The 25,622-nt window shown below is 29.9% G+C and overlaps 3 protein-coding genes across 3 annotated transcripts in view; all 3 read left to right on the top strand.

Moving 5' to 3' along the window:
• The first annotated feature begins 7 nt into the window (after positions 1 to 7).
• LOC113559687 lies at positions 8 to 1,708 on the top strand. Its single transcript, XM_026965436.1, has 2 exons — positions 8 to 630; positions 736 to 1,708. Exons 1-2 carry the CDS (start codon positions 8 to 10, stop codon positions 1,706 to 1,708), a joined length of 1,596 nt encoding a protein of 531 aa, XP_026821237.1.
• A 9,627-nt stretch (positions 1,709 to 11,335) lies between these two features.
• On the top strand, positions 11,336 to 11,977 carry LOC113559688. Its single transcript, XM_026965437.1, has one exon. The coding sequence runs from the start codon at positions 11,336 to 11,338 to the stop codon at positions 11,975 to 11,977; it is 642 nt and encodes a 213-aa protein (XP_026821238.1).
• Positions 11,978 to 23,732: 11,755 nt separating this feature from the next.
• The window catches only part of LOC113559827 (CD151 antigen), a 52,537-nt gene continuing 50,647 nt past the window's right edge, over positions 23,733 to 25,622 (top strand). Inside the window, exon 1 of the mRNA XM_026965592.1 lies at positions 23,733 to 23,779. The gene's annotated coding sequence lies outside the window, so the exon portion shown is untranslated. The remainder of the gene's footprint in view (positions 23,780 to 25,622) is intronic.

The raw sequence follows: 25,622 nt of genomic DNA, 5'->3' as shown, positions 1-25,622 counted from the left end.
GGGACATATGGATGAAGTAATTGAAAACAAAATTCCAACATCAAGGCAATTTTACCTACCACACCATGCAGTGGTCAAAACATCCAGTCTAACTTCAAAGGTACAAGTAGTGTTCGACGCATCAGCTAAGAGCTCATCTAGAATATCTCTAAACGATGTCTTAATGTGTGGTCCAAGTATTCAAGAAGAGTTGTTCTCAATCTTATGTCGTTTTAGAAGCCATCAATTCGTTATCACCGCTGACGTAGAGAAAATGTTTCGACAGGTGGAGATTGCAGAAGAAGACCGAAACTTGCAACTTATAGTCTGGAGGGCGACTCCTAGTGAAGTTTTACGGACTTATAGACTGACAAGAGTTGCATACGGTACAACTTCGGCCTCATTCATGACCACAAAGTGTTTGTCGGTTCTGTCAGAAGAATTCAACAGTCAGTTTCCAATGGCAGCTAAGGCTGTACAAACAGATTTTTATATGGACGATCTAATGTCTGGTGCACAAACCGAAGAAGAGTGTCTACGTCTCCAGAAGAATATCTTAAGGATATTAGATTCAGCAAAAATTCCATTACGAAAATGGTGTTCTAACTCAAAATCCTTACTCGAACATATCGACAACAAAAATGATGATGAGTATTTGTGTTAGAATTGGGTGAGGATGACAAGTCATTAGGTCTAGGTTGGAAGCCAGCAGTAGATATCTTTCAATTTAATGTAGCGATTTCTGACAAAAAATAGTGAAGTAACCAAACGTAGTCTCCTGTCCGCTCTAAACAGTATATTTGATCCATTGGGTTTCCTTGCTCCAGTGTTAGTAAAAGGAAAAATTTTTCTGCAGCAAATATGGCTCGTGAAGACAGATTGGAATAGTCTATTGTCTGTCAAAATAGTACAAAAATGGCACCAATACTGGTCAGACCTCAATGCACTTAAAACACTGGAAATTCCAAGAAAGGCAGTTGCATGTGCAGGAGTAAAAACAGAATTTCACGGCTTCTGTGATGCATCAGAAAATGCCTATGGTGCATGTATTTATGTACGGTGTAAATTGCCAAGCGGAATATGGCAATCAAGATTATTATGTGCATCTACTCGAGTAGCCCCTCTCAAAGGAGCTACGATTCCTAGGTTAGAATTGGGGGGAGCACTAGTATTAGCTCAATTAGCAATGAAGGTAGCCAATTCATGGAAGATCGACTTACATAGATTTTACTTGTCGACAGATTCAACTATAGTATTAAGATGGTTGAATAGCCAATCTGTTCGTTTGAAAACCTATGTATCAAACCGCATCTCACAAATTTTAGATATCACCAATACTGAGCAATGGCACTACGTCAGGAAATACAACAATCCAGCAGATGTGTTATCGAGAGGTGTGAAGGCACACGACATGAAAGGCATTGAGTTGTGGTGGAGTGGACCAAAATGGTTATCCTATGAGCAGAAAAGTTGGAGATCCGAACAAGTATCACTGCCAATCGGGGAAGAGTTACCAGAGCAGAAAACCGTACGCTTCGTTCTTTTAACAGTGCAGTCACCAAATAGACTTGTTGATTCTTGCTCAAGCTGGCAACGCCTACGTCGAACAACTGCGTGGATGCTGCGGTTCATTGAATTCATAAAATCCAAACGTGCTCCACAACTAATACGCTACCTGACAGTTAAAGAATTAATAGTTGCTGAACAAAGACTAATAATTTATGCTTAAAGGGAGATCTTCATGGAGGAATATGAGGCATTATTAAAAAATAAGGGTATCCATGGTCGAAGCAAATTAAAGTCATTGAACATCAAGTTAAGATATGGCATGATTGTAGTAGGGGGTCGTCTTGATAATGCCGATCTGTTCAATACGAGTTGTTGGTTGCAGTTCACCAGTATACGCTTGTAGTCTTCACAAAAACCAAAAACATGCTTTAACAGGATACAGCCGTCTTTAACAAAATTAGCATTTTTACCTTCGGTTTCCCATGCGGCGTTTTGTAGAATATTCGCATCCGCCGGCGTGTTACGAACAGTATCGCTTCATCGCACTAGTTATCCCCGGTTTTTTGACCGGCTGTACTTCGGTGGAGTTTATTTCGTATTTCATCTCGTTGAAAAAATTTATTAAACCATTATGCGCGATACTTATACCCGTTTTCATTTCGTCGAGCTTTATTATTTTACCTTCGATATAGATGAAACTTTCACTAGGCAGAGTGTGCGCGTCTCGATTTTGTATTGCGATCCGTATTTCATCGCTGTTGTTCAATGCCGACGACGAAAACGGTAAAAAAGAATGCATAAACATTTTGCGTATCGTTGACTTTTATACACAGTGCTTTAACACACAAAATTGTAGTGATCTAGATTATGTGGTCACTACCCACATGTAAAATGGTGTGAAACGTCAGAGTTCGGGTCGGCGGTTTAAAAGTTCGGTCGAACGTCGTGAGTAAAGAGATCGAGCTTTTCTTCGTCGTAGCGTTTCGCGGGACGATTTGGTGCTTAATTAAATAGCTGTTGATCTAGACAATGCGATTATTAAGCTCTTTAAAAATATTTGGTTTTTGATATATATTGGTTTTTATTGCACAAACAATTTTTGATTTTATATTTGGCTGAAATTCATAGTAAATATATAAAATTCTTTCTATTTCTAGACAAATTTCGACTATATATAGTGACTAGATATATCTTGGCTTGACCTAACTATAGCATTATTTCGCTTATTTTATCTATTAATTTAAATACATGTCCAGAATTATTAACTAGATAGGTATGACATATATCGCATTTAGTTTTTTTAAATAATATCTGTAAATATATGTATATTTCAATTTAAAATAATATTTACAAGTAGAAAATATTTATTATACTGTATTAAAAATTGTGATTAGACTATTATTTCAATATTTTTAAGGAACTCGAAGATGAAGTTAAAAAAAAAAGAAAATAAAGAATAAAGAATTATAAATTTTTTTTGTTACAATTTGTTTTAATATAGTGTGTTCACGCTAAAAGGTACCACGAAATATTTCAGTTGGATGACCTTGTTTAGAAATGGGGTTTTCGGGGAGAGAAAAGGACTACTAAAATACACAATTTCAGATTAATTTTTAATTTTTAACCCTGTCGGTACGCGCTGGCGCAATACAACTTACTTTTTTTAAAATGACAATACCATTTTTTTTCTACAGATTCGATTAGAGTATTTTTTTTAAACAGTTTTTGTATAAAAAGTTTTTTTATAACTACAAAATTGGCAAAGTTATAGTATGTTGAATTTTAAATTTACGAATAGGTAATCTGTTTCTGACAAAATTTGAACTAAATTCAACTTTATGTTACTTTAAAATCGAAATAATATTTCCAAAATTGTTAAATGCCTGTTTATAGACAGACAAAATAAAATGAACAATTTTTTTTATCGTAATTTACTCTCATTTTATCCCTTCATACGCCTGAAATAAGTTAGATAATTGAAGGTAATGAAAATTATAAAAGTTTACACACTTTACATTTGAAATTAAAATGTATTTATTTGCAATAACAGTTCTATCTAATAAATTGTTCGAAGTTTCCACCTTGATGTTCCAAACATGATTCCAAACGTTTTAAAAATTCCCTTGATATGCTAGTGTTTATTTCTTCTTCTCCTAAATTATTACAAGTCAGTCTAATTTTGTTTTTTAAATCTTGTACATTAATAGGTGGGTCCTTATTGCTGGTGCACCATTTTGTTGAAAATACATATTACTCCGCATAGCAAATGGAACATTTTCTAACAGTAATGTTAACTGATTAGCAAGAAAATCTAGATATCTTCTACCTGTAAGTGTTCTGTCATAAAAATAAGGATGTTGTGAAATGTTTAAAAACACGACGTTATGTGAATAGCAATAGACTAGTTTTAAATTATTAATACAATTATTACTAGTCAGTGTCTCAGTGAAAATAATTTATCAACAATTATTTATAAAATAAATGTATAACGAACTGGATTTACTATCTTAATTACCAGCGAATGTCGCCAAATTCTTTTTATTATCTTATCTGTCTATAAACAGGCATTTAACAATATCGGAAATATTATTTCGATTTTAAAATAACATAAAGTTGAATTTAGTTCAAATTTTATCAAAAACAGATTATTCGTAAATTTAAAATTAAATACATTCTATAACTTAGATAATTTTGTATCAATAAAAAAACTGTTTAAAAAATAATAATACTCTAATCTAATCGGTAGGAAAAAAATGATATTGTCATATAAATAAAGTAAGTTGTATTGCGTATGTGCGTACAGACAAGGATAAAAATTTAAAATTTATCTGAAATTGTGTATTTTGGTAGTCCTTTTCTTTCCCCGAAAACCCCATTTCAATACAAGATCATCCAATTGAAATATTTCGTGGTACCTCTTAACGTGAACACACTGTATTCTTTAATGATTCGAGTTCCTGTATATCATATTCTTTCATTTTTACTTCATTTTTTAATTAATCCTACATAAAGAAATTAATTCATTATATTATTTATATGATTAATGATTAAAATAAAATAAAATAATTACTATTTCTTTTTGCATAGCTTTTTTTTCGAACTCTGTCCTTGCATTTTTAGTTTTTGCTTCTGACACCCCTCCTTATTCTTATTTTTTATTGCTTCATCGAAACCTTTAATCATTTTTCCGACACCTTCAGATTTTTTTTGTGAATATTAGATTGAAAAATACATACTTAATTTACATAAGAAATAAAGTACATATTTCGTTAAATAGAGGTATTTGGAAATTGGAATACTAAATTATTTAACATACTAAAGCGATTTCCAAATTGATCCCTAATATTCGAATTTCTCTTGTTAATTCTTTATTCTTTATTTCTTTTCAACGTTGTTCGCTTGCATGATGATGTATTTGTTTTTTAAATCCTTCAATCTCTTTCTAAAATATTGTACTTATGTAATTATTGTATTTTTTTTTAAATATTAAACTTCTTTGATATTTTTTATATAAGTTTTTGTTTTATTATCGTTAGCTACATTTTCTTTTTTAACCTCAATAGCTTTTTTTTCTCTACACGTTAATTTCTCGATAACTTTTTCTAGATATTTTATAACTTAAAAAAATGATTAGGTTAAAATAAATATTAATTAACACTTTTACATAAAGACATTATAATTAAATTAAACACCGAAATCTATTGCATTTACTGTTATGTAAATATATAATTACTGTAAAGATCATGGTGACTATTTCTACATTAAATACTAAAGGTCGGTTTGATAGAGGAAAAATATGTTGGTTTAAGTGATTGCAGTTAATTACAAAAAAATCATATTGTGATATTATTATATTACAGTAATTTTTTTAATTTTTACTTTTTTCAATGACATATTCAGTTTCATATTTTGAAGCAAAATTATTTTTCAGGAATTTGTATACTTCCAATCGAACGATGAGCTAGTTGTTTATTAATTATAAACTAGTATAGATGAAGAAACAACATATTTTTAAATAATTATAACTAATCAAAAAAATATTGTTTAAAATCAATAGTATAGGAATTAATAAATTAAAAACTCTAATAATTGTTGGATAATAACTAATGACAATCAAGGGTACTAATCTCGGCTCTACATACATTTTCTTTAGCCATGCTGTCTTTAATTCTTCCCAATAATATTGTCGTATCATGTCCTGTATATATAAACGTTGTTTTTTGTTTCTTCAATAATTCCTAAGTGGGCCCTTCTTAATAAGGTCTAAGTATTCAAGTATGTTTCCCAAACATAACGTATATTTGTAAAGCCCTGTATCCCTTTGCGTCATCGTCATTGTCGATATGCGCAGAGCTATGGCGGGTTACGTTCAGTGGCGGCGCTCGGATTTTTTGCTAGGTAGGGCCAATGGGAGACCAACAATTATAAGGTAGGGCCACCAAAAAATGAGATTTTAACAAAAAAAATAAATAAATAATAAAAAAAAACAATTAATGAGTTTAATACTATATTTAAAAACGTTTAATGATTATTAACAATAAAATAAATATAATAAATATTAACAATAAGTGTTATCACTATAACAAAACTATAACGCGTAAAGAGTTACTTGAGAAATAGTTTGTTAGACACTTAAGACACTAATCTTACAAGTTTAAGCATCATATTATCTAATGAAAAATGTGAAGCTAAGTCACTAGATATAACATATTATGATAACACTATAACAAAACTACTTTAAAATAATTCTATGGTTGCCATGTGCATCTGCAACTTATTTATTATTTCATCAATATCTAGTGACTTAGCTTCACGTTTTTCAATAGATATGATGCTCAAATTCGTAAGAGTAGTGTCTAACAAACTATTTCTCAAGTAACTCTTTACGCGTTTCATACATGAAAATGTACGTTCACACGCAGCTGATGACACGGGTATTGTTATAGCAATGGAGCATAATTTAAATGTTTCTGAAAATGCTATTTCATATTCCTTAAGAAAGTTATGAAATTGGAAAACATCTTTAATTTTTAAATTATTTTTTATTTCATAATGGTTCATGGACTTTTAGGCATTCTATGTCACCTAAGTAAGCTTTTGCAAAAGGAAGTATAGTGTCGTATGTTAAAATTAATGAGCATAATCTAGCACAGAATAACTGTCCCACTGAATCTATTTATAGATGCACGGAGGTTTACCCATATAATCAAAAGTGTTTAATGTGTATATATATTATCAGTAGTTTACAGGTCTATGTTTATTCTAAGAATATTATCAATAACTATCATATAGTATTAAACATAATTTAGAAGTATTTATATTGTTAAATTACAGACAGTGAATAAAATACAAATACCATTATTTAATATTTTCAGATTTTCTGCTTATGAAAAATGACTATATTATTATGTCTAAGACCAGGTTAGTGGTAGGGCCACTGGTAAGGCCAGGCATTTCCAGGTAGGGCCATGGCCCTACCTGGCCCGTCCTTGGCGCCGCCACTGGTTACGTTCCGCAGAAATGACGAGTCGCGCGTACGTTAGTTCAAGTGAGCAGACGGCATTGTTCCAGTGACTCGTTAGAGTTCCGTGGTTGTTTAATACTGAAGTGATATTTTAATTTATTGTAATGGAATTATTAAATTTGTATTGGTTTGAAATTCCAAGTATTTTCAACTATCACTATTGAAACTCGATTATCGCGAAAAAAAGTTGACAATTAATTTATTATAAATATATTTTATCATTTTCATAATTAAACAAAATTGAAAAGCAGTACGAGTGTTACAGCTGACCGATACACACGTGTGTTACAGTCTGTCGCTTATCGCATTTTTAGCAGTAACCAAAACTTCACCGCAATCAAAGAGGTATGTTTGTTGATTACGGCCCCCTATAACCAAAGTAGGAACATACCCACAAGTCCGTCTATCATGTCGGAGGACATTTCCCCTCTCTCCACACCTAACAACCCACAACCAAACACAAAAAACATTCGCAAAAACTACTGCAAATGTATCATTCCCAAAAAAAGACCAAGCAATAATCTTTAACACGATCCAAGATGTTCCGCAAATTGAATATATCAAGGCATTCTGCTTACTTACGCCACCTAAGAATATAAAATTTGCATCACGCGTTTCGAACAACAGGTTCTGCATCTATTTCTCAAGTAAAAACATCGTCGAACAAATCATCACCAAACAACCTTACATAACAATAAACAATACAGAAATATCGTATCGCCGTCTTATCAACCCGGTCAAACGCATAATAATATCCAATGTCCAGCCGGTTATCCCACACGACATAATCGCAAATGCCATTAACAATCTTTCCATTAAAATATTATCTCCAATCACGTTCATGAAGGCCGGATTCTCTAATGACGAGTCCGAGCATATAAGAAGCTTCAGGCGTCAAGTGCATATACACCCTGAGCACAGTGACAAAATTCCGAGTCAATACGTGTCTAACAGCCGACCGTGTAGCACGTGTTTACTTTTCGCGAGTGCGCATTTATAAGCTCCCGATAGCACATCACCGTTGGATACACGTATACGGGTAATATAATCATATTATGTAACTTCCCTCCTTATCGCGTAATGAGCAACGTTAATAAGACGGGCAGACCGTCATTATCGTCGGTCATTAGCAAACCGGTATCGAATAAACCTAGTATTAAAACCAATGTAACACAAATGATGATCAAACCTTCAAATGCATACACTTCACAAACCACGCTCCTTAGTCGTCCAAAGGTACCCAAAACCCCTTCTTCCACCACCTCACCTCGTACTCCTATCCCGAATGAACCAGCATTTCTGCCATCAACGTCTACCTCGACACAACACATAACACAAACCGTAATTATGCGTCCGCGGCATCTAACGAAAATTCCCCTAGCAGAGAACAAGCACTTGTGTTTAATTCTATAGACGGCATACCTCAAAGAGATTACATTGTCGCCATAGGTAAAATAATCTCACCAAAGAACATTGTTTTCGTTCCCCGCATATCGAAAAACCGTTTTTGCATTTTTCTCTCAAGCAAGCAAATACTTGACTCTCTCTTAGAAGCCACTTAAACTATTATAATTAACGAACAGATAATACAAATACGTAGACTCATAAACCCTGCCAAGAGGATTGTCATCTCTAATGTCTGCCCATCTATCCCCAACCACGTCATACTCAATGCGCTTAAAAATATCAATGTTATCCCTCTCCAAACCTCCCCGGATCTCTACCATTATACCATAATCAAACTGAATATAGAGTATTCTTTACAGACGACAGAATCACTTGTTTTTTATGCAAATCTACTGGCCACACCTCTAACAATTGCAAGAAAATTAATGTCAATCTCCAAACCACTACTCCATCCATACAACCCGAACCTGTGCAAGAACCTCCCTTGGAAGAACCTAGCGTATACCCTCATACTAGCATAAGCACTCCAGAAATGAATATACCCTCCTCACCCCCAAAAGAAAATCCTAATACTCCACACATGCCTCCCCCCCCCAAATAATGGAAGGAATCTCAGAAGACCATCAAACCAACGAAACCCCTCAGTCCTCCTCTCACAACCAGGACGAAAATACTGAGATAAATTTCAATACACTTTGTGAACCACATAAAAGACCCTTGTCCGAAAATTCATCTATAACAATACCTACCTCTCCCTCTAAGGTTAACCTAAACATCGACAGAAACAGGAATAGCTCAAAAAAAACTGAAGTAGATAGATCCCGCTCCAACTCCTCTAAGATAGCCGACAAAATATCAGATGGGCTCAAACCAACAGAGGACATCTTCTCCAACGACTCACCCATTTCGTTACTCCAATTCAAATACGTACTGGAGATTTATACCAACAAAAATCTTAATATCCACAATATCTGTAAAGACATAAACTCAGATATTACATCGCTTATGCTCTTGATCGATTCAATACGACCTAAAGTCACGGAGCGTACCACCAAAGCTCAACTCACCAGACTGGCCAACTTTTTATTCCAAGCGCTACCACCACCTCAAGACAATTAACCCCCTTTACAACCCCATTCAACTCATTCTTAGTACTCATCACCACTCCTCGCCTAGTATACTGGCCACAACCTATCAATACAAGAGCAAAATCTTATCTTTAAAAACAATTTACATGTCAGCTAACATTATACAGTGGAACATAAATGGGTTCTACAGAAAATTAGAAGAACTCCAACTAATAATCAAAGACCACAACCCCACAATTATATGTCTACAAGAAACCAATTTTAATACTAAAAGCAATCCCGCACTTCTCCACTTCAACATTTTCAAAAAAAACAGAAATGTATGCAATAGATCGAGCGGCGGAGTCGCTATTCTAGTCAACCACAATCTTCCCACCGAAGAAATTACACTCCACACTTACTTAGAAGCCATAGCACTCTCAATCACACTTCCTCACATAACCTTAACTTTGTGTAACATTTATATACCCAACCGAAAAGATTTTACACTCCACGATATAGAGCATATCATCCAACAACTACCCAACATGTTTATAATCGTGGGCGACTTCAATAGCCACAGCGAAACCTGGGGTTCGTACAAAACTGACTACCGAGGTAGAATAATCGAAGAGTTACTCTCAAACGACAGTCTTATTATACTTAATAATGGCCAACCCACAAGAATAAATCCTTTTAACGGACATCCGTCAGCTATAGATCTATCCATCACCAACGCGTCCCTATCTCACAAACTAGAATGGAACACTCTCCCTGATATATATAGTAGCGATCATATCCCTATAGAAATATCGATCACCCTTCCGCTGGACAGTTCCCGCCTTAATTACCCCCCTATGTGGAAAATAAAAAATGCCAACTGGAATCTATTCTCATCTATCTTGGAGGTAAATACCCCCTTTTTACCTCCTCCTTCCAGAACAAGCATCACCACTGATGTAGCACACTTTACCGCCCTTATTCAAGATACTGCTAAAATTTCCATAGGCGAATCTCTAAATAAAATCACACATAAACCCAGAGTACCTTGGTGGAACGACGACATTAAAAATCCATCCAGATCAAAAACAGAGCACTAAAAATATTTCAAACCTCCAAGACCCAAGAAGATTTTATCGCCCTCAAAAGATACAAAGCACGTACCAGATTTCTCGTAAAAAACAGCAAGGCCTCAAGTTGGAAAAACTTCGTATCCAGCATACATAACTAAACGGACCCTTCCATTGTTTGGAAAAAAATTAAATCCATAAAAGGGACTAATAGTTCAACGTCGTAAATCTACTTACTGACTCAAAACTCTCCACATCACCCTATGACGTAGCCAATTCTCTGGGACGTATATTCCATGAAAATTCTTGCAACGCTAACTATGACCAAGATTTCTTAAACTAATCACAAAGCTATCTTGACCCAGTCAACACAGTAGATCCTCTCGACCCCCAGCAATCCCTACTCAACTCTCCACTGAAGATCGAGGAACTTGAAGATGCCCTCCACAACTGTAAAAGTAAATCCCTCGGTCCCGACGGGATTCCCTACTCCTTCATAAAAAACTTCCCAAAAAAACACCTTAAACCACCTCTTAGCCATCTACAACTTAATTTGGGATAGTAACGTCTTCCTTCAATCTTGGAAACATGGTTATGTCATCCCCATACTCAAGCCTAACAAAGATAAATTCTTAGCAGAAAGTTACCGCCCCATTTGTCTACTAAACACCTTATGTAAGTTACTCGAAAAAATAGTCAATCGTCAACTTATATGGTTTATTGAAAACCTCAACTTTCTCACACCCGAATAAAATGGATTCCGATGTAATAGAAGAACAATGAACAACCTTCTAACTATTAAAAATGAACTTCACTCTTCCTTAAACAACAAACAAAACCTGGGAATGATCAGCTTTGATATAGTCAAAGCATATGACACGGCTTGGAGACCCAGGATATTAAATAAACTCAACAAAATTATTGCCAAAGGATACATGCTAGATTTCATCTCGAATTTCCTCAACCACCACACCTTTCAAGTAAAATCCTCCAACATGCTATCAGACACCTTTCTCCTAGAAAGTGGGGTTCCACAAGGGTCCACTATCTCTGTAACTCTTTTCCTGATCGCTATCAACGACATATCTGAAGGAATATCACGCCCAAAAATACCTTTACTATTCGCAGACGACTTCACTATTCTTTGCCGCAGTACAAACGTTAATTCTATTCAATCGATACTTCAAGATTCCACGGACAAACTCACGTCCTGGTCAAAAACTTCCGGCTTCCGATTTTCCCCGGAAAAAATCAACCTTATAGTCTTCAGCCATAAGAAAAATAAGAAGAAAATACACATTAACTTCGGCAATCAAGCCGTAGAAAACCAACCCAATGTTAAAATACTGAGCATCACTTTTGATCATAAAGCTTCATGGATCCCTCATATTCTCAATGTAAAGAACACTGTTACACTATGACTGAACATCATAAAAACTCTAGCTCATACCTCATGGGGAGCCAAATCTCAAACCCTCCTTAAGATACATAAAGCATTCATAATTCCGAAACTTGATTACGGCGCTCCAATCTTCTCATCAGCGAAATACACCAAACTGAAAATACTGGAGACTATTCACAACTCGGGAATCCGACTCTTCATTGGCGCCTTCCGTTCAAGCTCCATCAAAAGCATCCTAACTATTGCTGGAATTCCCTCCCTAGAAGTACGATGGAGAGAACAAACCCACAAATTAGCAGCAATAATATCAAGGTCGCCCCAAAATCAAATTCACCACCTTAAACATACATTTAATTACTCATACATAAAATACGACCTCGAAAATATAATCCCATTTGAAAAATCCCTATGCCCCCCATGGCAGTTCAGCATCAATATTAACATTGACCTACACCAATTCCCTAAAAACTCAACCTGTCCTACACATTTTCAAAAACGCATTCAGAGACCTCTGCTCACGCGACAGCCCACAAACTCATATATATACAGATGCCTCCATTATCGAAGGGCGAGTCGGGATGGCTATCATATGCGATGAAATTACAAGACAATGGAAACTCTCAGATAAATGTTCGATATATACAGCAGAAACCCTGGCGATCCTTAAAGCTATCAAGTTTACCATCTCTGAAATAAACGACAGCAATATTACAATATTAAGTGACTCCTTCTCCGCTCTTACCAGCCTCCAAAATCTGTATTCCCCGTCTGATATCGACAGAAAAATTCAAAACACCCACTTCATAGCAAAACAACAGGACAAAAACATCACATACTCTTGGATCCCTGTCCACTGCAACATAGATGGCAACGAACTAGTACATACAGCCGCCAAACTCGCTCACTCATTCCCAAATTTTCTCTCCTTACCCATTTTTTCCCTCAACGACATAAAGAGGGTCATCGAAAATGATACATTACTTCAGTCTCAAAAGGAATGGAATGAAATGTCAACCAAACTTAACGAAATCAAGAGATCCGCTCTACCGTATCCTTCCCCAGATAACTTCTCAAGAAAACACGAGACCTCTATAAACCGTCTCAGAATTGGCCACACCCACCTTACACACTCCCACTTAATGAAGAAGGAAATTCCCCCAATTTGCACATGTTGTGGAACACTCCTTACTGTGAAACACATTTTAACCGAATGCAGAATATACGACAAAGAAAGAAGGCTATATCAAATATCCAACCTCCTCGCTGAAGCACTCAACTCGGACCCCAACAATATACACAAGATCATACAATTCCTCAAACAAACTGTAAATTGTAAATAATACTAATCTCTCTACTTATCTCATAATTATTACTACTTTGTCTTGTTTTTTAAATACTAAATTACTTTGTATATTTTTCTTAAATATTAATGTGATATGTAAATATACTTATAAATAATGTATTGTTACATCCAATGGCCATAGACGCCGCGGATAGTTGTTTAATAATAAAAAAAAAAAAAATTCCGATCTCTATTTTATTACACTTCGACCAAACTGAATATCGTATATTCTTATCCGATGACACGGTGACATGTTTTTCAGGTAAACAAACGGGCCATACATCGAGGTACTGCAAAAATGGATTAGTTAACACAGCCGTAGCAATTCTATTTAATAACTGATAACACCCACACCGTATCAGATATAGGTAATAAAGAAAAACCCAATGAAACAACTGTCATCTCACCCGTCTCACAGGAACCAGTTGCTCAGGAAAAAAGACACGCACCCTCAACAACTAGTTCTAGCTGCCAGGACAACACCTCTACCGCAAAAACGCCAAATAATTTAACACTAGCACAATCCGAAACCGCAAATACAAAGACAAGTAAAGGTACACTCGCAACCAAATTAATAGGCTCCGCCAAATCAGCTCAACCCCCACCCAAAAAACTCAAACGCTCAAACTTGATCGAACAAATAATCTGGTTTTTTCCCATTGATTATCATCAAAATATACCTTAAGAAAACCAAATTAATTACCTACTCAATAAAATTAAATAAATTAAGTATTATAATAATGTTGAATATTATATAACAATAAGTCACTTTTTTATTGAAGCCGCAAAAACAAATATTATTACTGGCCTATAGATTTTTAAATAGAAAAAGTATATAATATTAAGTTTTATATTGTATTAAATGTATAATTTAAATAAGATGGTACAATTTTGATAATTTTAAGTAATTGTAGCTACACCAGAGATTATTCTATTCCACAATCTATATTGATACATGAGAGCAAATTTAGATCTACTTGTTTATTAACATAGAGCCTAAACTATAATAGCTAGAGACCTTGGTGATAACCGCCAATAGAAAACGTTCAGCTGGTTGACCATTAATAAGTAATGCCGCGGTCACACGGTGATAGTAAAATGCGATAGTTACTATCGACATTATCACGTTAGCTACTATCACTATCACTATGGTGTTCACACCAAATTACGTGATACTGTGATAGTTTCATTATCATAATATGGTATTGTATATATAATAATTGTAAATGTTTTTTGATTGCAAAAAATTACATTCGTTGAAGCTTTTTTATTTATTTTTATGATTTTAAAATGTCATCTGAACAAATTTAGATTGCTTCTATACAAATAATCGAAGAATTACTTGTTATTAAAAGAAAATACGAGGCACACGAAAAAAGGATTTGGGTTAAAAAATGGATTAAACGTAGAAATTAATTTGGTACATCTAATACACTTCTAAAAGAGTTAGCGGACGAAAGTCTCAAAAGCTACTTCAATTATTTAAAAATAATTGAAGAAATGTTTAACACACTACTTGAAAAGGTAAACATTACCAACTGTATCAATTATTTTATATTTTCTTGGGATATATTGTTTATAATTATATTATAAATTTATCTTTACTCCATATATTATTATGTAAATAATTATTGTATTATTTGACCTAAATAGGTTAGACCCAGAATTCAAAAGCAAGATACGATAATGAGGTGTGCATTACCTGTTAAGTTGAAGCTAGAAGTAACGTTACGTTACTTAGCAACTGGGGATTCTTTCAAAACACTTCAGTGTATATAGAGTAGGAAAATCTACCATATATGCATTTTTATCTGAAGTTTTACATGCAATATTTGAAGAATTACAGGAATATATTAAAGTAAAGGTACAACAATTTTAGTATCTATAAAGTAATTTAATTAAATATTTTAACAATAAACAAATAAACAAATAAGTAAATAAACTTTCATATTTTAAAATAAAATAAACATAACTTTGAACTTCATAACTAGGTACCTAGTAAATATGTATAAAAAAAAAACAAAAAAAAATAATCCTTTTTCATATAATATATACATCAAATCTTTAGTTTTATTAAAAATAATCTATTTAGTTGTTTTCCCAATTATTATAAAATAAAGAAATATCTGAACTAGGCGCTGATAGAGGTGGACTAATTACATCATCGACATAATCATTTTCATTCTCATTTACTATGTGATACTCAACTAAATCATCTGATGAGATACTTATACATATTGGTCTTGAAATTGTTTCAAGACGAGCATTAGTTATTAAACCTTGCATTTTTTCTTGAAGTAAGAGAGCATGTTGTATTGACAACTTTTCAAGTTGAGCTGCAATGTGTTGACCAAAAATTGAAAATTCGTTGTTTGTTGCCTTTTGAGCATAAACAGATTTTAATGTCTTAACTGCATTGTTTAATGAATCGTAAATTTTGTAAATTTTATTACTAGATCTTCCACTCTTTTTTTGAGTACGTTTAGTTAACTGAGGTGTAACTTGAGGTGTACTTGTAGATATGACAGTACTATCTGTGGATGCATGGTTTGGTTCTTCAGTGTCATTTGTTGTACCATTTTCTTTGGATGGAGTAGCAATAGTAGTTTCTGAATATGTAGTATCCTAAAATAAAATATGAATAAATAAATATACGCACTATTTTTTTAGGTTCCCCGTGAATGATTTATTTATAAATTTTTAATTATATAATATATCCATATAAGTTTCTAAAAAAACAAATTATAATTTAAATAGTTAAGTTATTTTAAATAAAAGGTGTTACAAATTATAAAATATAAATAAAAAAAGCTAGAAAAATTAACAGCCATTTTAAAATTTTGAAATTCAAAAGATCTTCGATTTAGTCGTAATATTGCCTTATACCGACTAAATGATATTTCGGCTTCCACTGATGTTATTGGATAGTATTGCATTTTGACTATATGTCTGAAGGAGTAAGTTATGTCTACCGTAGATTAAGTTCAATAATTGGTATTATTTTGTTACTATTTTGTACTTTTGGAAATATGAGAAATTGTCTGTATTAAAAAATACAATCGTATATAATTAATAATTATTAAAAAATCGTAAATAAACAAATTGTCATAATATGTAGGAAAAAATGGAATAATTTAGAAATATGTAAAAACATATATTTATGACAAAATATGTAAAATAAAATATAGTTAATTTCATTAGAAAACCCTTGAAACGAATTTATCACTCACCTAAATTCATTTATCAAGTCACAGTAAAAATATGTATTTACATGTATATTCGAGCCCTACTTATTATATAATATACAAGTATATTATTATGTATTTAGTTTATGCGGGGGGCTTTTTTTCCGGCTACTATTTTTAATATTTGTATACTTATATTGTATTAACATATAAGGAGCTTCGTATTAAGTGTTTTAAGTGTCCATGTTTTTGACACAACGAATATTTTAATAACATTTAAAAAAAAAAAAATTGAAAATTGAAAATATCCGTTAACAACTCAAAACGAGTAATAATATGCTGAAAATCTTATCATGTACAGAAATGATGAAATAAATTTGTGAAAATTTCAAATATCTACAGTTAATATTTTTTGAATCACAATGAAGTAAGTAAATAGTTTTATGATAATTTCTTAAGTTACGACAGGTTATCCTTACGCAATCTTTAAATGCTCATAAAAAAATAATTTGACTTTTTTGGTAGGTTATTTGGTTTGCTAAATGTAGGAAAACTTATGGGAAATCTTATATCAAATTTTCAAATCTTAGATATAAATAATAATACATCATTATACAAATACACTGATTATTGGTAAATGTGCCATAAAAAAATAGGTAATTTCTTAACTTTTACATTCATTAATAATTACAACTCATACCTGGGGTGCAGATTTTTATGAGATGAAAAATTCATAATATGTAAATATTCATGTTCTTATTTTTGGCAAAGTATGTAATAAAAAACATTCTTGTTTTAAATCGAAATTAAGAAATTTGTATTCAATATAATTTTCAAATTATATTTGTATAAAATTTCGTAACCTATAAGTTATACCTATACAGTTTACAATATAAATTATATTATATTATATCTTAGAAAAATGCATACTGTCTATAATCTATTGGCATTTACTAAATGTCTGCCTCATAACTTACAAAGTTATAAAACCCGTAATAAGCCACCACTGATTTCTCCGAAACTAATATTATAACTTTTAAATAGGTTTTAAAAATTATTTTATTTTGTGTTATATTTTGTTAAATGATATTATATTCGGTGTTTGTAAATTGCGCTGATTTTTCTAGACTACTTGAAATCTATATACATCTTTTGCGCGGGTTAATTTATCAGTTAATCACAAACTAAAAAGGCAGCGGTGCAACACTATTGCGTAACCTAACCTAGAACTACAATTTTGTGCTAAAAAGTGAGAAATTTATTTTTTATTATATTTTTTTTTTTTTTTTGACGCGTCGTAATAATAAATTAGTGTTGTGTATTATTATTTTTGTTTTTTACTATACATGTTACGTTAATATTAATGTTGTATTTTCTCAAATATAAAAAGATAAAAAGTGCGCTATCGTGTTACGCCCAAAAGGTAAATACACATTTTTTGCGCCACTAAATTTATCACAAATTAATTTAGTATACATCGATTGCACCAAGAAAATATAATATTATATTGGTACTATAATATTATTAGATATTTTATTTTAATTAAAAAGTACATAATAAATTAAATAAAAATTATTAAGTTTTAAATACAAACAAACATATAAAATAAAGTGTAATTTTAAAAATCATAAAATATTAAAATACTTATTATAGAATAAATTGTCAAAAACTGTAATTGTCGCAGTTTTAAATATTTAAATATTATTTTGTTAATTGTTATGTTTAGTTTCGTGATATAATAATATATACAAAATTATTTATTATTTACCGTTTTCAGTTTTAATTGCGTTTACAAATTTCATACTCATGTATTATAACATTAATAAAGATAAAATAATCACGCAGGCACAAATTAGCACATATAAAAATTTCTATACAATTTTAACTTACCTTTTTTGGTGCCATTCTTAGTATATTATTATTAATCAATACCACTGCAAAAATAATGTGTAATTGCAATTGGTCCGCTCAGTATCCATTGAAGTACAAAACACAAATAATGGATATTGTATAATATGATAAAATGACATTTCGAAAAAGATTAAAATTAAAAACAAAAATAAATCGTAAGATCAAACAATTATATTGTATGTTTACATAAATACGAACATTTGGCTAAAAATATACCTAATATAAATAACTTTACAGTAAACAGATAAGAGTGTTGAAAATAAATTTACGTAATACGTATAGAATCAAAACAATTTTAAACATTTAATATATTTATATTAAATAGGAAACATATATTTAAACAATAATTTAAATAATACATGTGATGTACAAAAATGTGAATATGGCATGATAAAAATAATTACAATGGCAGGTATCTACACCACAAAAACAATAATTATTAGGTACTTACCTACCTAGCTTTCATTGTTGGTAAAATATTTCATTAAATGAAATAGTTACAAATTGAATGTTATTGAGTTTTAGTTTTAGTTTGTTATTTTAGACGATTTGATTGAGTTGGGTGGTATTATGAGTAATTGAGTCACTAATATCTTGAATTCGGATTCCAATACTATTGAAATTATCCGGTTATTATAAAGTTGTTGCTTGATTATTTTAAAAATTTAAATAATTCTTATTTAATATAGTATAACCATATGTCCGTATTAGACCTGTATAACGTACTATGACTGCTGCAGTGTACCTGTGGGCTGTGCAGTGTATAGCAGCTGTGGGGTAGATGTTGAACTGTAATTGTATTATGATATCTCTAAATAATATCTATTAAACGTTTTAGCGATAAAATATTGAAATGTTACAGATTTTGACGATTGAAATGTATTTGCCGCGTAAAAATATTACTCACATACGTATTCAAAATAAGTATACATAGTGATGTTATAATGTTAATTATATATTACCTTAACTCACTTTGTGCACCTAATTAGTTATCGCGCTGTAACTTTCTTACGACATTGCAAAATAATATCTTTTAAACATCTTAATTAATGATTTCAAGTATTGTAATGTATTTGCTAAGTTAAAACGTTTTTTCGCGTGCATGTTCAGTATGTGAATACTTAGCGATGTTATAATATTAAATACGCAAGTATAATATCTATTAAACTTCTATACCACTACGTATTGTGACGTTTATTTTGTAACCTTAACAAAACATCTCAGTAGTTAACGTCACCACATTGCACACCGGGATGTTATCGTTCATCGTATTTTTTTATTATATCAGTTATAAGACTTTCTTTTTTTTAAAATAGCTTTTAATTTTTATTTCTAACTACATATAATAACTAATATCAATAAATCATTTTTTTGATTGAAATAATAGAATGTGTTGTGTTTATTTAATATGAATAATTAAGTAGGTACATCAATAACTTAAGTGGGTGGTTTACTTAATCTATTTTTTATTTAATCAAAAAAATTACTTAACAATTTGTAATTAAAATAATTAGGTATAGTAACAATATGGAAATATGTCAAAATAACAACTTTCCATCTTACATCATACACTTAAAGTTATAGATGTGTTCTTGTATAAATAAACATAATCAAGTAATTTAGATAAAACTATAGCTATTTAAATTTTATATTTTCATCGTTTATATTAAAATAAAAATTAATTTTTAAAATTATATCTTATATGTATAATTATATACCTAATTGAAATTCAAATGTTATTTCAGACATATTAAATATTAACATTTTTCTTATTTAATTTATAGTGAAAATGCAATGAAATTAAATGTTTAAATTTTACTAAAAAAAAGTAGGTTTATGAAAAACATAAAATTCAATGAATATTTAAATATAGGTAATAAATGCAATATAGGTAACATTAATATAAAAAACTGAACTATCTTTTAAAAATCTGTTAACTTATAATGAACAGTAAGAATTTTATTTTATAATATACTTTATTTAATGTAACATTGTTTTGTAAAATTTAAAATCCAGACGAGGGAAATATATATTATGCACTCTCAATTTATTATAATTCATATTATATTTTTATTTTTAACAAATTTGAGAATAATGTACTACAAGACTCACATAGATAGAAAAATATCATATCTTACAAATTTAAAAAAATTATTAAATTTAATATTTTAAAGACTACTTAAATTTTGATAAAAATATTATCACGACAGTTTTATTATTTTACATGCATTTATTTAGTGTTAGACACTCAATTTAGAAATACACTTAGATTTCTAAAAATACTTTTTTCACGTGATTTGTAATTTAACAAACTCTTATTCGGAAGTTTTTACACTGTCGGTGTTGATGAATATCTACCCGACAACCATTTTTTCATTATACATGACAATTTATTGGTTTTAATAAACATTATACATTATTAAATGTATGTAGATGCGACTTAACCACTATGGTAAATTAAATAAAAAATAAAATGTAATTACAACTCAATAATGATTGTCATGCCTTAAGATAATAATAAAAAAAAGTAAAAAAACCATTATAATTAATTAATTTTTTAGTTTTTAATATTATGTTTTTGTTTTTTTCAGTATTAGCATTTTCTATTAAAATATGCATTAAGATATAGTATAAGTATAGTGCAATAATATACACATTTTATTTTAATAAAACTAATATACATTTATTAATTTTTAAACACAAACTTTTTAATAGAGGTGAGTACTTTTTGGTATATAATTATTTGAATTTTTCACTTGCCAATATTTAGCATATAATTAGTTTGTGTTTGTATCATTGTGATATTATGCTTATTAAGTTGCTTGGTTAGGTTTTGTAATTCCAAGTATATAGTGTTGTGGTGAGACTGAGAAATTGATGAATTAGGATTATGGACTTGCGAATCAATGGATAACAATAGGATTTTGAGACCTGTCGTGCTAATATATAGGTTTGGTAATACTAATTAGATGTAAACTAATTACACGCTAAATATTTGTCAAAAAAATGTGTTTAAAATTAAATGTGAGAAGGCCAGAAGGAGATATATACATTTTATGCACTACTTGGTTTAGAATTACCTATACGTATTATGATTCCCGCCAAGACGGTTTTCTAAATAACACCCTACCATCACGGATTTTAAATCAGTATTCTTAGAACACTATGAAGTTAATGATATGACTATCACGGTATAATTTGAAATTAAAATTTTCCCGTGACGATTATACCACGGGATGTATTCATTGCATGAACACAGACACACAGTATGCTTATCGAACAAAAATAATAATTTAAAATTGTATTTTTGGTCTATAGTTTTTAAATCTATCTTAATGAACTCCAGATGATGAAATGATCTGTACCTACTATCATACCAGGATGTTTTGAGTTGATTTGCAAACGAATCCAATGCCACGATGGTATGAGCTTTTTGGTCCAGAATTACAGTCTAGTAATGATGGATAGGTTTTGGTATTTTGGTTCAGGAGATTATTATTGGATTTGATTTCGACCAAGCGTTGGTAAACTGATGGTTGTTGATAATTATTCTTATATATTGTCGTAAATTAACAATTTGATAAGCTGACAATCAAAAAAAATAATGGCTAAATTTTTTTATTTAAAAATGTTATAATATTAATATATTATATTGTTTCCTTCAGCATTTTACACAAATTAAATTAATAAGTAACATTTCATTTCGAATAAAGTAAAAATTTAATCAAACGATCTTAATTGCATAAGTCATAGTTAGGTAATAAAATATAAATAAATCACATGTGTCGTGTGTCACGCGTGCTTCACAATAATTACAAAATAAATAAATTTTAATTCATAGATAAAAGATAAAAATCTGTGGTAACTTATAAGATTCAATGTTTGCACAGAAAATACGATAAAATATTTTGTTAAATACTGTGGACTATGACATTTGGTCAAATTTATTATTTCGGTATAACTAAGAACTTAGTGGTCATAAACTTATATAATACCTATATTATCTATGATTTTTAATGATTTCCTTTCATAAAATAAATTATCATAACCTTTTTTTTTAAAAAAAAAAAATAGACATTAGTTCTTAAATCTAAAAATTTGAAATACGAAAATAATTAATAATTTTTGAGAGTACTTATCCCTCCCCATTTCCGCCTATGATCTTAAGATAATGAATATTTTGCCAAATCAAAACATTGGTACAACGAGCTTCAATTATATTGAATTAGTGTTATTCAATATTATTATATTCTATAATATAATATATTGTATAGCATTTTGTAGTTATACCTTTATTGCCCTTATTATAATGTGACAAATTTTAGAGAGTTATGTGTTAGAATAACGTGTTTTAGAATGCCAACTTTTATAAAAATTGATTTTGTTAACTATAATATACACATGTATAATGTATACTTTTATATACTATTATAATTAATTTATAAATTCACAAATAAAATAAAAATTTTAATGATAAAAAAACAGATCTATTATTGTCCATTATAATTTGCAATACTTTTGTATTACTTTATTTACTTTATTGTTAGCAATAGCTCTAATAAATTTGTCTAAATCATAATAAAAATTATCAATTCTTATTTTACAGATGTGACAAATTATTTTTTTTTAGTACTCTATTTAAAATTAACGATTTGATTGAGGTAGGTAAATCCCTCTGAAAATAATAAAATTCTAATGTAAAAAAAACTTATAAACAAAATAAAAATAAGTACATTTACCTGTATCTACAAAACTATAAAATTGATATTTTTTTCGCTCGATTCAAAAGAAAAAAATACCGAAATTGGTTTAAGAAAATTATAAATCAAATATAAAATTAAATATTATTCATTGATAAATAATTATGTTAAAATAAATATTGCTGTTCCAATAATGATTAGTATAAATTAGAATATTAAATATATTATTATAGGTACGTCTTAATTATTCATTTAATCCCATATACATGAATGTAATGCAATGCAAAAGAATGAAAATTAATAGGTTTAGCAACCTATGTTTAATATTCATTCAAATATATTCATTATAGAAAACTAACAGATAGTTGAGTGAAAATTAAAAAAATTAAACTAACACTTATGCGTGTGTTAAAAATAGCCGACTGTTTGGTGGGAAATAATAATTTATTTACTTGGAGCTTTTAACGAGGGCAAAGAACTTTTAACGAGTATGAATAGAGGTGGTCACGCTGTGGTTGGATTGATCGTCCGAGTCTAAGCGGACCGTTGTTGGGCTACCAAAAAACGTAAACACTAGATTTTAACTGCTAAAAACATTATAAAGCCATTTACTTGTCAATGAATGTCAACATAGGACGTACTTTGAAGAGCTGCTGTATTTGTAAATAGTCATAATATTTTCGGTAAGTACCTACATGATGTAACTTTGGTGTAAAATAAACAAATCACATCTATAGGTACCTATTTATAATAGGCTAATATACATTATTTCGATAAGCTTTATTGTAAGATACGCTCATATTTATTTTGTTTACTTATTGGATTTAAAATATTTTTAACTAATTTGAATCGCTAAAATTGTTAGTAATATTAGATTTTTTTAAACATTAAATTATTTAATATAATATAATATATTATATTTATTAAACATTGTAGTTATAAATATTGTATTGTATACATAGATATAAAATATATTTAATGATATAATATTTATATTTAATTTATTTTTATATAGGTTATTTAAAATCGTTCGAATTCTAAAATATGTTCATTAAGTTTTTATCGTAATCTATTATGTGTTAAAAAATTTACAAAAATAAATAATTATTATTAACAGGCAAGACTTTGTTGAGGTTTGAGATTACTGTAATGGACGAGTTAAATAAATTTGAATTCAATAATGAATCTTTTCATATAAATAACAATTCTTAGCAGATGTGGTATTAGTCATTTAATTTCTATTAGTAATAGATACAATATATTTCTCAAAATAAATCGCATAGTATTACATATTTACATAGTAATTATTGTCAGTGCTCGCGGAATGGAAAAGTTTCTGAACCGGAACGCATTATTATTAAATACCACGTAAAAAATGTATCTTTGGTACAGTTGCAGATTTTAAGGGAGGCAAGAGGCCCGTTCCCTTGACAGTTAAATTATATTTTTAAGTCGTAACATAAAATTGTGCTAATAAAATTATATATTTCTTGTATAATAATATAAAAAATTTGAGTCCCCTCTCTCTTAAAAAATAAAATAATAATATTGTTAGTTTCTAATAACTTTCTAGTCAATGCCGATATATGCACTATAGAGCAGTGTGAAAAACTTCATCGTATAAATAGCTTAAAATTAATTTAACTGTATCGAAAATATCATAGTGTTTAATAAATAATAATATACGCAATGGTAAAAAGTTTAAAGTCCATACGTATAATATTTTAAAATTGAAATCAAATTTGATATTTTTGGTTTAAATATCTATAATTTTGTGAAAAAACAATTATGAATATGTATTGGTATGAATGTATTTTTTAAAGTTTTGAATTTCTGTAAAAATAAATTATGAGTCTGTATTCAATTTTAAAGTTTAAGTTATTAAAATCAAAAATTGAATTGAAAAATCTTACCCAAGACCCTCCTAGTTGCGCCTATGGGTATAAATTAGTTATAAAAAGTTTAATATTTAATAAGTAATAAGTTACATTATATTATTATAATATGCCATTATTATATAGCAATCATTTTAAATTCAAACTAACTTTATTTAATATATTTATAAATTGTATAAATATTTATTATTTATATATAATTTTTGACTATCTATAAGCAATTATAATTGATGTATATTATTATTATTTAAGTATAGATAGATTTTTTCGTATATAGGTAATATATATAAAGATGAGAATTTCAATGTTAGTTTTTTAAAATAAAATATGTTACTGATGATAAGTAAAAATGGTATAATCGAACAGAGCATAAAAAATGCATTAGTCACTGTCAACTGTTTTGAATTTTTGTAGTGACATTAATGTTGGCTGTAATTTTTTAACAATACTTCATAGAGAAAGGATATAGATTATTGTTTTCTAAGGTCTACATTCAAATTTAGTTTGTTCCAGCAAGAAATATTTGCTTCAAGGGTACCTACTCACCATTCCAAGACTATTTCATTGTTAAATGGGGTACCAAATAAGATTTCAAAACTATAGTTACCTTGTAGTTTGTACCTGCACGGCT

Source organism: Rhopalosiphum maidis, chromosome 3 (genome assembly GCF_003676215.2).
Source record: "Rhopalosiphum maidis isolate BTI-1 chromosome 3, ASM367621v3, whole genome shotgun sequence".
In the NCBI taxonomy this organism is placed as follows: domain Eukaryota; kingdom Metazoa; phylum Arthropoda; class Insecta; order Hemiptera; family Aphididae; genus Rhopalosiphum; species Rhopalosiphum maidis.
The sequence above is the reverse complement of the archived record's forward strand: the minus strand, read 5'-3'. Positions and strand labels throughout refer to the sequence as shown.